Source organism: Betta splendens, chromosome 19 (genome assembly GCF_900634795.4).
Source record: "Betta splendens chromosome 19, fBetSpl5.4, whole genome shotgun sequence".
Classification (NCBI taxonomy): Eukaryota; Metazoa; Chordata; class Actinopteri; order Anabantiformes; family Osphronemidae; genus Betta; species Betta splendens.
Window position 1 is genome coordinate 445959 of NC_040898.2, and position 13160 is coordinate 459118.

Here is a 13160-nt window from a genome sequence, read left to right on the forward strand (position 1 = left end):
TCAGGATGTAATAAACAGTTTTTATTACTAATATAATAATATTGGAAAAAAGGGGCTGTCATGACTGTATTACATGTTCATAACAGGGAGACACAGGTTTTAATTTTAGAAATCGAATATAAAATGTTTCTCACGCGCACGCACGCACGCACGCACACATGCACACAATATAGGGTCACGGCTCCTCATTAAGCCTATTCTTTCTATTCTGGTGTTGAACCTGAACCAATGAATCTTTCATGACCTTCATACTGGGAGGACACAGTGGCTAGTGAAGGGCTGTGTGTCTCAAAGGAAGTGTTTTTCCATTATGCTCCCACTCACTAGGCTTAAAAGCTTCAAAGACACAGGTAACATGATCAGCAGCACTTCAATAAACCTATAAACATTCAGCATTAATACACAAAGTACAGACATCCGACCAGGAGATGCTTTTATCTCTGCTGAAACAGTTTCCACCATAACACGGTTCCTGTGTCAGGATGCTCAGAGCAGGTGTGTTGTTCTAGTTTGCTCATAATGATTTTCAAAAACATCTAGTCCAGACTCTCTAACCTTGTGTTAAGAGTTAATCATAATAATCGCCTTGTTAGTTAGTTTGAACTCTAAGTTTCCCTAATAAAGTGGCCAGTTGCATCCCAACCTCAGGTGCAGCTGGACGCCAAAAAAGAGCCTTTTGGTTAGAATTCACACAGACACCTTATTGTTTGTCAGTTTATTCAGAGGTTCATTTGAGTAAGTTCTAAGCGTGTTTACTCTTTAAAGCTGGAAAACGTCAGTAGCATTCCAGAAAAATATACTTTAATGGAAGTAAAATGAATATTAATATATACAGAAACAGAAACCTGACAGACCTCTGCTTCTTTAAGCTTCAACACAACAATGAATGAGTTCAGATCCTGCGCCCGTCATGTTTCAGGCAGCAGATGCTGCTGTTGCTGACGCGCACCATCAGATTCCAACGAACAGGCAGAGGGTATTTACAGTAACACACTGCTGACACCACCAACCCATACTGTATGTACACTACAGTCCCACTCTGGTCCCACTGTGTTCTACCTACTGAACCACTGGAGCTTCTACATGTTTACTGGTCCACTCAGCTCGTGGTCAGATCCAATGCTGGCGGCTCCAGGCTCTCTGCCACTTCTGCTAGGTCGTCCAGCAGCTCTGCGAACGCTGGGCGTCTGAAGGATTCCACCTGAGGGCGACACAGTGGTTTAGAATCAACATCAAGAACCATCAGAACCTCGTGTTTCCACCCAAATCACATTGCTTCTGCTCCTTTCTTCTAAGTCAGTGCTTCTCAATTATTTTACCCCCCGCAGAAAGAAGTAACCGCTCCCCTGCAGAATTTGATAAAAAGCTATATGCTTTCAGCCTCCCTTATATAATTTTTTACATTTCAGTGCTTGCTGGATTACTGAAGTAGCGGTCACAAAGCTGGACAATATTCAACATGTTTTCGTGGAAAAAACTCCAGCGTGATTGTGGTGTAATGTCTTTAAGTGAGGCCTACCAAACAGCAGCTGGATGCTAGTTCCAGCAGACGCTGAGGACAGTCTGCGACCAGCTCCTTGAATGAGTTCACATCCAGCCCATAGTCCTGAAATACAGTGGGCAACAAAAAGTAATTTACTATTTAACAAAAAGTATTTCTAAGCTGATAAAATAATTAAAATAAGTCTGATGGTCCTGACAGGCAGTGAATTATTGGAGACTTTTATGAAACCTAACCAACCAGCTGTTGCAGGCAGCAGTGGTTCAGGAAGCAGAGAGGTTGGTGGTTGGATTCCTGGTTCTCCAGGTCATGAACCCCAGGTTGCCCCAATGTGTGAGTGTGTGTGGTTGGGTGAGGTGCAGTGATAAGGTAAAAGCACAGAGGCCGTCACCACAACTCGTCTGGGTTGACTTTCTGTAGAAGTGACCGTTACCTGTGATCTGGGAAGTATCTCGGGGTCAGCAGGAATCCTGGCCAGGATTTCACAAAGCACAATGCCAAAGGAGAAGACATCCACCTGGAATGAGGAGAGGACTCGTATGAAACGAAGCAAGAACCCCTAAAATAAAACAAGTTGCTTCACTGTATTTTAGCTTCACAAAGCTCATGGTGGCACCAACTGAGGGGAATCACGTGGTTCACCAGTTTGCTTGTGATTGAGGCTTGTGATCATCTGCTTCTAAACGTCTCAGGAGATGCCTCATTTGTAAATTATCAACATGGCTGCTGATTCGTCCTCGTGTACTGTACCTTGCGGTCGTACGGTTCCCCTCGCAGCATCTCAGGGGCCATCCAAAAGGCTGAGCCCACTAGTGACAGCTTCCTGCCTGGATCCTTGACTGGCAACTCCACCACCTCCCTGGCCAGGCCGAAGTCTGTCACCAGGGCCTCCCGACCCCGGGGCGTCAGCCGGATCAGGCAGTTCTGGGGAAACGAGAAGACGATGTACAGAACCTGATGGAAGTGTGTCTGCAGGTGGCAGCGTACACGCATGTGTCACAAACCATTGTTGTCAATGAAAAGACAATTCATTTCATTTACACAGGACACAGGTGTCTGAACATAATGCGTCCCTGTATTCAGTATCCTGTTATTATGTGGCTTCACTACCTGAAGCACTGGGAGGGAATGCAGTGTTGGGGTACAGGCCAGATTCGGCGCTTAGACAGTCACTGAGGCAGACGTAAAGTGCCTGCATCAGTCCTTTGGAAGTGGAACAGTCATCTACAGGCTCCTAACACTGGGTTGTACGTGTTTCAGTAGTTAGATCCATAAATGATGTACAGTAATTTAGGCTAGTCATGAGCTAAAGCTGTTGGTCTAATTGTGCACAGTGAAACCTGGAAAAGAATGAAAGTAGTGTAGATTCATTAAGAACTGCTTTCAAAGTGAAAGGTACACGTTTTAACAAGGGAAGATAACGTTTAGTTTCGTTGTATACATGCTGTAAAACAATAAAAGCTATTCTATAACAAAACATTAATTTGAATTGAAGAAAACATGATTAAAAGAAGATTAAAAGAACATAAATACAGCAAATAGGAGGATTTGTTCAAACATTAAACATCTAAATATGTTAAACCGGCAGGAAAGTAAAAACTCCACCTAGTAGGTTCTAGCTCTAAGTGACTGTAACTTAAAGAACGTTGAACCTGGATGTTTCACGGAGGCGTCTGTGTTCTGGTGGATCGTTCTCATGCAGTCAGGTACAGTACGCACCAGGTCTGTCAGTGAATAACCCATACTATATACTGCTGTTCCATGACAATTTTAATACATTTACATTTAGTTTAGTAATTTTCTACCAAAATTTGGCCTCTGTACGACGCATTCATTATTAGCCTGCCTTCAACAATTCAGAGCCACATGTTGGGTCCTGCTCCTCATACACTGCACCAGTTACCGTGGATCAATACGCACTCTGGATCTGGACCTACTCTGCATCAGCCACCATGGGAGTAAAGCCAACTGGGAGAGAATCCAGTTAGTTAGGTCAGGATGCCTGGAGGGAGGGCAAGTCCAACAGGACAGCTGGGACTGATGCATCACTGAGCCTTTCTACTACGCAGCCTGGCAACAGGAGAGGACCAGCGTCACCGCCAAACATACTGAGCTATTGTCACAGTAATGAACCAAGTGGACATTAGTCTGGCCACAAGGTTTGTTAACAGGGACATGTCCTATAAATCTACGTATGTGTCAGAACTCATCTACAATTGTTCAGTGTTTCCACACATCTCCACGGGTCATCACTACAACCACATGCCTGTGACCAACTACACTGAAAGCATCCTACACCTTGTCCTTGTTTTAGCACTAAAGTGACCTTTATGTCTCACATTTGTTTGTTTACAAACATGAGTGAATAAAATCTTATAATAAAATTGGCAGATTGTAGGACATGAAATAATATATTGGTTAATCTATGATTTACAGTTAGTGTAGGTGCAGCTCTGTATTACACCAAATGTAATATCCAGAATGAGTGAACATTTGATGTGCCGATGTGAAGGCAGGCCGTTGGTACCTTGGAGTTCAGGTCTCGGTGGTAAATGTTCTTGTAGTGCAGGTAGATCATTCCTCTGCTAATGTCACAAGCCAAGTCCACCTTCTCTTTCCAGCACAGGGACACGTCTTTCCTGGCCAGCAGCTCCTCCAGACAACCACCATTTACATACTGGAATCCGAGAGTGAGCAGTGTGTGTGAGTGGGATGCGTCTCTAACAGACCATGGTTTTACTCAGATCTGCATCTTTGTCACAGTCATGAACCATCAAACATCCCATGTGTGAAACCTGCTAATTGTCTGTTGCTCCACAAGAAGCCAGGCTCTGAATATACAGTACGTTAACAATGACCCACATGTGATAAACAAACAAGGGATTCAGACTCACCTCTAGGATTGGGTATAGTTTGTCATCTTTTACACAGATTCCCAGATACCTACAATCAGAGGACACATCTGTCAGGGCTGATGCATGTGATGGTCATCTTTGACAAGCATGTCATTCTTGACTTTGCCTGCTACCAGACCCTGCTTTTGAACCTGCCCTTTTGAACCCTTTTGATCCTGCTTTTGTGCGAGACCTGGTGTGTGGTTCCTTCCTGTGATGCTAACATTACCCACTAGGGCTGATGAAACGGTTACCTGAAGGTTAGGAGCCGTGGTTCTGTAGCTTTTTCATCATCGGACCACGTGGGAGAGACTGTTTGGACCAGCTTGTAGCCTGTGGCCACTGTGGTTGGGTGTTTGTCCTGGAGGCTCCACGCCTCGCCTCCAGGACTACGTTACCCAGCTGCTGCTGGCTCTGTGTTATACAGACGTCTGTAACGCCTGAACACGCTAAGACTGCGCTAAGCACCAAGCAATGACTTCATGTGGAAGCTAAAACCTGTTTACATCTCTGATTGGTTCCTGGTGAACACATTCACTGACTATACACACCTAATATATTCCAACGTATGCTTCAATGCTTTTGGATGGGACAGACAAACACCATCACCTGACAGCAGTGAACCTGGCCAGGGGCCAGAGTACGACACTGAGGCAGCTGCGTTCAGAGGGTGTTTAGTGTGTTGGTGCTAATGCAGACTAACACTGGTACAGTGAACAGGTGGTTGTGTGATATATGACGCCTGTCTCACTAAAAAAAGCCTCAATCTGATTCAAAAGCTGAAGCAGAGTCTACATCAGCTGCTTTGTCCTGTAAAATCGAGAAGACAATTCAAAATCCTTTCATCACCTCTCATTTTCCAGACCTCATAGCTCCTCATGCTTCTCTTTCAGAGCTGCCTAATGGTGCCTTAGAGGTTCTATATGTAGAATGCGAGACAGAGCCTTTAGCTACCAAGCTCCTCTGTGGAACCAGTTTCAGTTCTAGAAGCAGACACCCTCTGTAACGGACTGTAAATAGCATTTAATTGTACGGTAAGGTTTATGATAATATATCATGTTGCATAATGTGTTCATCTGAACCTTGTGCCTTTATTTTGAAGGACACTTGCCGCTGTACCAGTGAGAAAGAAATAAAAGCTAATGGTGGCACACAGCTAAGTTTTCACTCGACAGATACTGTATTTAGTAACCAGTAGATAAAGACACAAGCTCCGTGTTTCATTTTATTGAAGGTGTTTTTTAAGGACAATCTGTATAACGGACGTTAAAACAATAACGATAGAATATCAGTTTGAGAGTTGGGACTTCAAGTGGGATGCTACACCCTCTACTTTCAGACCAGGCTTAAATCTGTTAATAATCTGACACTTGTGATAAAGCTGTTAGACATGCTTCAGGTAACTCTCATATTGTTAAATAATGAGAGCTGAAAATGTTTAGTTTTGAATTAAACGTTTGCCCCAATGTAGGATTTGGGTTTCCTATGATAGTGTTGGGTTTTAAGGCTTGTAAAGTACCTTGTAATGTGCCTTGAGGTACCTCTTGTTGTCACCTCAACATCATTTATTTAGCATTTAGTGATTTGTTGTTTGTGTGTAGTTTGACTCTCGTGCCACAGTATCAGTGAGGGAGGGCGCGATGGGCACGTGTCTCCACTATCTTGGTTCCACACCTCATCATGTGTGTGTGTTTGTGTGTGTGAGTGTGAGTGTGAGAGAGAGAGAGAGGGAGAGAGAGAGAGAGAGAATTTCCTGCCTTTTCTGATTTTCCATTTGTTTATTTCTTACTCAGTAAAAGTGATCTTGTAGAAAATGTGTTTTTAGGCAGATCTATTCCAGAGGAGAGTTGTTGCCATTCAAAGACACAAACAGACCGACAGTTACAGGATTCCATTCACGGTGGTGGTTTCATTTCAGAGCATCATCCATGAACCAGGCTTTGACTTTCTCCTTGGACAAAGTCTGTTATCATAGTATCTACAGTTATATAACGCCTGAGTAACCGTTGGCTGTGCTGAGAACAACGACTTGGACAAACACTCACTGCCTGATTTGGTTTAACCTACACAAACATGTTCATGACCTTAGGCCTATCTCCCTGAGCTTGTGTTCACAGACGATGACACAGTAAGCAATGATTGTTACCCAATGGTTTCCAGTTTAGCACCAGTCTGTCTTTTATCCATGTCTCTCCTTTCTTCTCCTTTTCCTTTCATTTCCTTTGATATATCCTTTGTACCTCACAAGTCAGACACAAGAAATAAAGGTGGATGTAACTCTGCAGTTTCCCTTGTGTCTGCTGGCATTTAGGCAGTGAATCAGGGTCAGGGTCTGTCAGGCCCGGCCCGTCCTCCAGGGACCGGTTCTCCAACACACTCACTTCCGTATCAGATGTACTGTCCTTAACTAGACGCAGGTGCAACCAGCCTGTGAAAGGTTGGCCAAAGATTACAGTTCATACTAGTTACTATACAACAACTGGTCCAAGTTGCCTCTAGGGGTCTCATGAGGTTTACACTGACAGTTCTGTTCTCATTGAGTGGTAGAAAACATGAACACTGAAGTCTGTTGGTCACCAAACCATAGAATTAAAGTAGAAGTAGAAACAGGCACTGAATAGCTCTGAGTTCTGCTCCACAGTACAGATTGACAGAGTGAGAGTGAGATGTGTGGGAGGGTGTGAAGTCTGTAGAGGCTGAATATGTGACGAGGGAAATCCTGTAACTGCTTGTTTGGCTTGTTATGAAAAGCAGAACGCTTTAGTTGTGGGTCATGTTGTTACCTAACGATGTTGGGGTGGGAGAGTTTCTGCAGAAGACTAATCTCTCGTATGATGCTGTCCTGGTCAACATCGTTTTTGTAGATCTTTACCACCATCACCTTGCGACTGGTGTTGTGCGTGACCTTAAAGACATCACTGGCAGTTAGTCATAGAGAGTAGAGCAAGGTAAGATGCAAACGAACATGTTGACGTTTCTCCTTTATGCTCGTTTCATCATGAACAAAGCATAAATTGGTATTTTCACATTATGTAACGTCTCAGCTGGGGACGAGCATCATACCCACGTGTTTCCAAAGCTGTGGGACAATGACAGAACCACAAGGTCCCAATTAGTGGGAAGCGAAGCACCCTTTGACAGCAGCCTTACCTTGTAGACTTTGGAGAAGAAGCCGCTCCCAATTAGCTCGGCGCTAAAGTTTTCCCAGAACTCTAGCTTGCGGACCGCAGTGCGCAGCTTCTGCCAACGGTCCACACTGTAGTACTGGTCTGAAGACTCACCTACTAAGGTGGGACTGGTGGGCTCCGAGGACACATCCACATCACACATCCTGGAAATGTCTGGTGGGAAAACAGACGTATAACAAGCAGTTAGTGGAGGAGGTCGAGTCGGGTGTGTGGAGCAGCGATGGGTGGAGGGTCACAGGTTCTATTTTAAACACATTGCCTATTAACTATATGCTGCTATGCCAGGTGAGGTTCTGTTTATGCTCCACTGACCCTGAACCTGCTCATTTGGTCTAAAGTCAAATCAGAGTTCACGTTTTCAGTCAAATTACAGTAGGTTTATATGCTTGGCTTTATACATGCAGTATATGTATTATTGTTAACAACGAATCCAAGAGATGGCAGCTCAGTCCCTCTGCATGAACCTGATGCATGAACCTAATAGTCTTGCATGTGTGCATGAACCTAATATTCAGACCCACTAAGGGAGAGTAACACATTTACAGTAGTACACAAATGTTACACCAGTCTGTTAAATACAAATCATACAACAGATTTTAGTTTAGATTTTTGGCCCATCAGCACTGGACAAACCAATCCCAGCCCAGCATCTTCAACACAGTAGCACTAGAGCTACATACTTACTGAAGGCATGAGGTGAGCACCTGCTCCCTGCGGAGCCTGGCCTCGGCTGCACAGCAGCGGTGGAGGTCAGAGCTGGCTCTTTCCATGACAGGCTGTGGACAATCAATTCCAGCTATTCAGGGTGTTGTTGTTCTCCACTGAACAGTCACCAGCAGAGAAACGCTTACAGTGCAGCCCTCATCACCATCGTCATCATCATCTAGCTGCTGCCCTCTTTTCACCGTCTACCGCTGTCTCAACCTGATTTACATTTATTCAGAATCACCCACTGGCATCAAGAGTGACAACACTCTAATCTCAACCGAGCTTCAAGTAGATCGAGAAGTGAAGTAGATGTTAATCAAGTGTCAGATTATTAACAGATCAAAGCTCATGTCCTCCTACTGGGTGGCCTGGTAGCTCAGTGGGTAGAGCATTGGCCTGGGAAGCAAAAGGTTGCAGAAGGTTCAAACCCACCCGGGCTCCAGGTGTGTCCTTGAGCAACTGGCTCCCCGGGCGCCCTGCATGGCAGCCCACCGCTCCCCAGGGGAGGGGTTAAATGCAAAAGACCAGTTTCATTGCTACATTGTAAATAGATGTGATAATGACCAATAAAGGCTCTCAACTGTCTGATGTAAACAAAATCCAAGGTTAATATTTTACATCCTGTTTTGTTTACAACTGGAATACATTTCTCAAATGTGATGTCATTCAATAAATACATTTGTTGTATAATGTGTATAGATTAAACATGATTAAACACAACTCCCAATTAGTATTCACAAATACATAATGTGTAAGCCTAATATTAAAAAGTATTCAGGAATAGCAGCAGAAGAACCCTCTAAAACAACTTATGAAACTCTTCTTTTAGCTGTAGGTAGAAAAAAACATCAACACACACACAGCTGTGTCTTTAGCTGTGTTGCTATGGCAACCTCTTGGGCTTAGCTGGTTTAACTTTGTATAAGGGAATGCATGTCTGATTACAAGTCATTCCATTTCACTTTACGCACACTAATGATAACAAACTACAGTGCTTTACAAAGCTTAGCTCCACATGTAAAACACTCACATTGATCAGAAGTGTTAAGAACTCCTCACTGACACCTTTTGCAGTTTCCACTTTGATTGTTGCACAGTCGGTTTCACACTTTCTCTGCTTTCCCAGCTCAGTGATCTTTTTTTACAGGCCCAGGCTCGGTGGGTGTTGTTGGCATGGAAGTGAGGGGAGCATGTCAGTCTGCTGTTAGTCTGACCTACAGCATCAAGGCTACACTGGGCCTCACTGACGTCCTCCCAGTCAGAAGGAATGTTCACACTGAAGCGAGTGACCATGCATGAGCATTCATTAGCTGACAACACACACAAAGCGGCCTTCATGTGTAGAACAGCCATTCTGCTCAGATGGACACCAGCCTCACTGAGCTCCAGTGGCTTCTGTTCTGAAGCATGTAGTACTGCCCCACTGCTCAGTCCCACATTGTCACATTGGCTGCAGCCTGATGCCAAACCACAGTCAAACCACTGCCAGCTTCTTCATGGATTTTCCACAGCAACATCAGCAGGTTTGGATGTGGACTAAGACTGCCGGTCCAGAGGGCAGAACCACACATAGCTGTGGCTAAAGCACACTCGGAGGGTGTATGGGTGATGCTAAGGCAGCAGAATGTGTAGCACCAGCACCCAGCTCCAGCAGAGCCCTGGTCAACCTTCATTAAAATCATTTCCACTTCATGTCATGAACAAACACACACACACACACACACACACACACACACACACACACACACACACACACACACACACACGACCCTGATGGTCCACAAGTCCATAAAACACCTGGCATAGAACATTCATTCACCAACAGCTTGGTGAACCAAATCACAGCTCCCACCACGCTGGGGCAGACTCACACCAAGCCGTCGCCATTATTCCCCAAAAACAACAACAACAAGGAGAAACAGCCAACTTTTTACTAACCTAAAATGAATTTCAAAGAACTTCCACATTAGGTGAACATGTGCATTTTACTAACTGGACTAATTACTTTTTTCTAAGGGAAGCACCAGCAGCCACTGTGGTACAAACTCGGTACATGCACAGTTTCACAGAGCTCCAGATGTTCTTTCATCTTACTGAAGTAAATTTCTGTTTCTGATGATGAACGTGGCACAGACCCACTAACTGCATGTAACTAAATCTGCTCAGTCACTCATTTATATTAACAATAAATCACATCCTTTCAGATCATATTGTTATGTTGATCAAGCCTGAACCACTCCTGTAACCAGCCATCTCCATATCCCCCAGCTGACAGATAGGGAAAACAGCTGAACACTGGCGTCTGCAGCCTTGATATACAGACTACAAGAAAAGCGTGTACATAGAGACATAGGTATTAGAATGTTTACTCACAGAAATGCAACATTACCCAGATCAAAGAAGTAAAGAGTGTTTCTGTCGGTTATACTTACTGCATTGACTTAATATACTATTCATATGCATCTTGCAGATCGTAGATGGTCTCTGTTGAACTGAGGAGGAACCACATATATGCAACAATAAATACAACACACACACACGCACACACAAAAAACACGTTATTTACAAACCTATGGACATGACACATGCTGGTGTGGTGACAGTACTGATGCTACATTATGAACAGTAAGTGGTTGACGCCTGCTTTACAGCCTGTTCATTTCATAGTCTGTGCTTTCCCTGATTCAGACTTTTTAAATATTACACTGTACAGTATCTGCTGTTGAACTTTCTAGTCTGAACTAATTTTTCTTCAAAGAAAAATAGCATTTTTACCCCATCAATCTTTGCATAATGAAAAGTAATGACAAAAAAATACAATTTAAACAACTGTTCTGAGCTGATAAGCTGCTTTTCTCTGTGGCCGGGTGCTTCCAGTTAGACTGGAGTCCATCTGTGACATTGAAAGTTCAACCACCTGAAGCAACAGGAGACACCTGTGGGAGTAAACCCATGTTCTGATAAAACCCCAAAAGTGAACATGAAGTTTAAAGCAGAAAGTGGAAAAAATAACCGATAAAAGGACTAACGTGCGTAAATGTAAGGACTGAAAAAAACTTTCCAAACTACATGAACATGACCATTTACTGTAGGTTACTATCAATAAATAGCAATAACAGTGAAACTCTTTATTGACACAGGCCCATTAATACTGGACCCTAGGATGAAGTTAAATGGTAAATTTAAACTACTACAAACCGCGGTATTTGCTGCTGGTGTGAGAACAGAAAGCCTGACTCTAACTTTGATGAGCTGGATTTGAGCAAAGCATTTTACTGACTAAGAATGTGCTCTGATTAAAGATTTTATCAAACAATAAAAGGCAGCAGATTAAATCAGCTGATCCCATCGCCGACCTGACCCCGTCCATTGGGTGATGGAATGAACAGGACTCACTCAGATTCTGTCAAACATTGCGTAAAAACATCACAGTGAAAAGTCATTCACAATCCGGGGTCACAATCTGACAACAACGTCCAGCAACACGTTGGCGCTGAGGTGAAGTCTGGCGACACTCTTTGCGTGATGTGAACGAACACTGCGCGTGCTTCTTGGTCTGTGACGCGACGTGTGGAAGCCGCTCGACAACCTTTGATGTGAACACGGCTCCGAGTTATCGCGCTCATTCTTACGTCATCAATATTTTCTTCCTCGCTGATGTTTATAATGTGGGAGACAGGTTGGACACACGGTGAGTGACAGGGCTCCGCTCGAGCTGGACCGAACCGAACCGAACAGAAGTTATCTGTCCAGTACCCGCGTTGGTTAGGCTGCTCATTAACATCGACATCTACATATAGGCACTGAAAACATGCCTTTAATTCATATAAAGTTATACTAAAAGCGTTGAGTGTACTTACATGAGCCCGGTCACGGAATCCTGTGCATTATACGAGCCTCTACCAGCTTCTTGGCGCCTCTGTGTTGCTGCTCCGAACACGCGCACGTTCCGCGGGTTGTCTTAGGAACCGGCTTCAGCTGCGGAAGCTCCGCCCACGAGGAGCAGCCGGAAGCGGTGGAGCTGCTCGGTTTGTGCTCATGGCAGCATGTTTTGGCTGCTGCGTGCGTGTTTAGGAAGGCTTTCGTACGGTCTGGATTGTGCCAAACATTATGTGTCACACCTTAAATGAGGCCAGGCCATTGTGCTGACCAGAAGCGTCCAGATGCAGCTCAGCACACGGTGGGAGTGTTTTGAACAATGCAGAGCTGTGGCTCAGAGCATGAACTCCCACTCAGCCCAATAATGGGCAAACACACAGAGGAGCACAACACAGACTGGTGAAGCGGTTGAGGCAGACATTTATGTAACACGCTTTGGCCTGTGATGTTGTTGTCAGTTCAAACAGTGTGTCATTGTTTATACTGTTTAATTGTTTAGTGTTTACAGATTAGACAATGCAGATGGTTTCAGTGTCTCCCAGAGTGGAAGGTCTGCTGATCACTGTGTTCCTGGTGACCTCTCAGTGGACCCTGCTGTGTCTGCCTCAATGGGAAATGTTTGTAGCGCCACGCACAAGCACAGAGAAAGGCAGAAGAGGATGTGGTCATCGGCTGCTGAGGGGCCAGCACTGAGCCCGTCTGCTCCCTGTGATTTAAGACTCCAGCAGCTGCTCAGTCCTACTGATGAATCACCAAGCTGTCACTCCCATTACCTCCGGTAGCAGCTAACACTGTCAGCCCTTACTGCTTCCAGTGTGTTCGTGGGATCTGCAGCAGGCCTGATGTTTATACATTTTTGATATTTTGAACTTCTGACACTATGGCAAAAGAGCAGCCCACAAATCAGTTTATTTCCAATATTCCAAGACTTTAGATTCTCAGATTATAGGTCTGGGTTGTATTCAGAATTTATTTCACGGACTTCGTCCA

General features: G+C 44.4%; 1 protein-coding gene across 4 annotated transcripts; it reads right to left on the minus strand.

Annotated features, from left to right (window-relative positions):
- Positions 1 to 12293, minus strand: zgc:162952 (PKc_LIMK_like_unk domain-containing protein). Of its 4 annotated transcripts, none has more exons than XM_029134431.3 (10): positions 12152 to 12280; positions 10724 to 10783; positions 7546 to 7736; positions 7179 to 7300; positions 4396 to 4444; positions 4029 to 4178; positions 2252 to 2425; positions 1935 to 2018; positions 1520 to 1606; positions 1 to 1201 (listed from the first exon to the last, which is right to left on the minus strand). In XM_029134431.3, the coding sequence occupies exons 2-10, from the start codon at positions 10752 to 10754 to the stop codon at positions 1100 to 1102; spliced, it is 990 nt and encodes a 329-aa protein (XP_028990264.1). In that variant the 5' UTR covers positions 10755 to 10783; positions 12152 to 12280; the 3' UTR covers positions 1 to 1099. The 4 variants fall into 4 exon arrangements, with proteins under 4 accessions (XP_028990264.1, XP_055360237.1, XP_028990265.1 ...); XM_055504262.1 differs by lacking the exon at positions 12152 to 12280 and adding an exon at positions 11688 to 12111; XM_029134432.3 differs by lacking the exon at positions 10724 to 10783 and having other exon boundaries at positions 12152 to 12293.
- Between the last annotated feature and the right edge of the window lie 867 nt (positions 12294 to 13160).

Coding starts and splice junctions, on each gene's coding strand:
- zgc:162952 (XM_029134431.3), bottom strand. CDS start 10,754: ATGCATATGAATAGTATATTAAGTCAATGCA. Junction 7,301..7,545: donor TCTTCTCCAAAGTCTACAAG/GTAAGGCTGCTG, acceptor GATGTCTTTAAG/GTCACGCACAACACCAGTCG. Junction 2,019..2,251: donor GGGAACCGTACGACCGCAAG/GTACAGTACACG, acceptor TCCTCATTCCAG/GTGGATGTCTTCTCCTTTGG.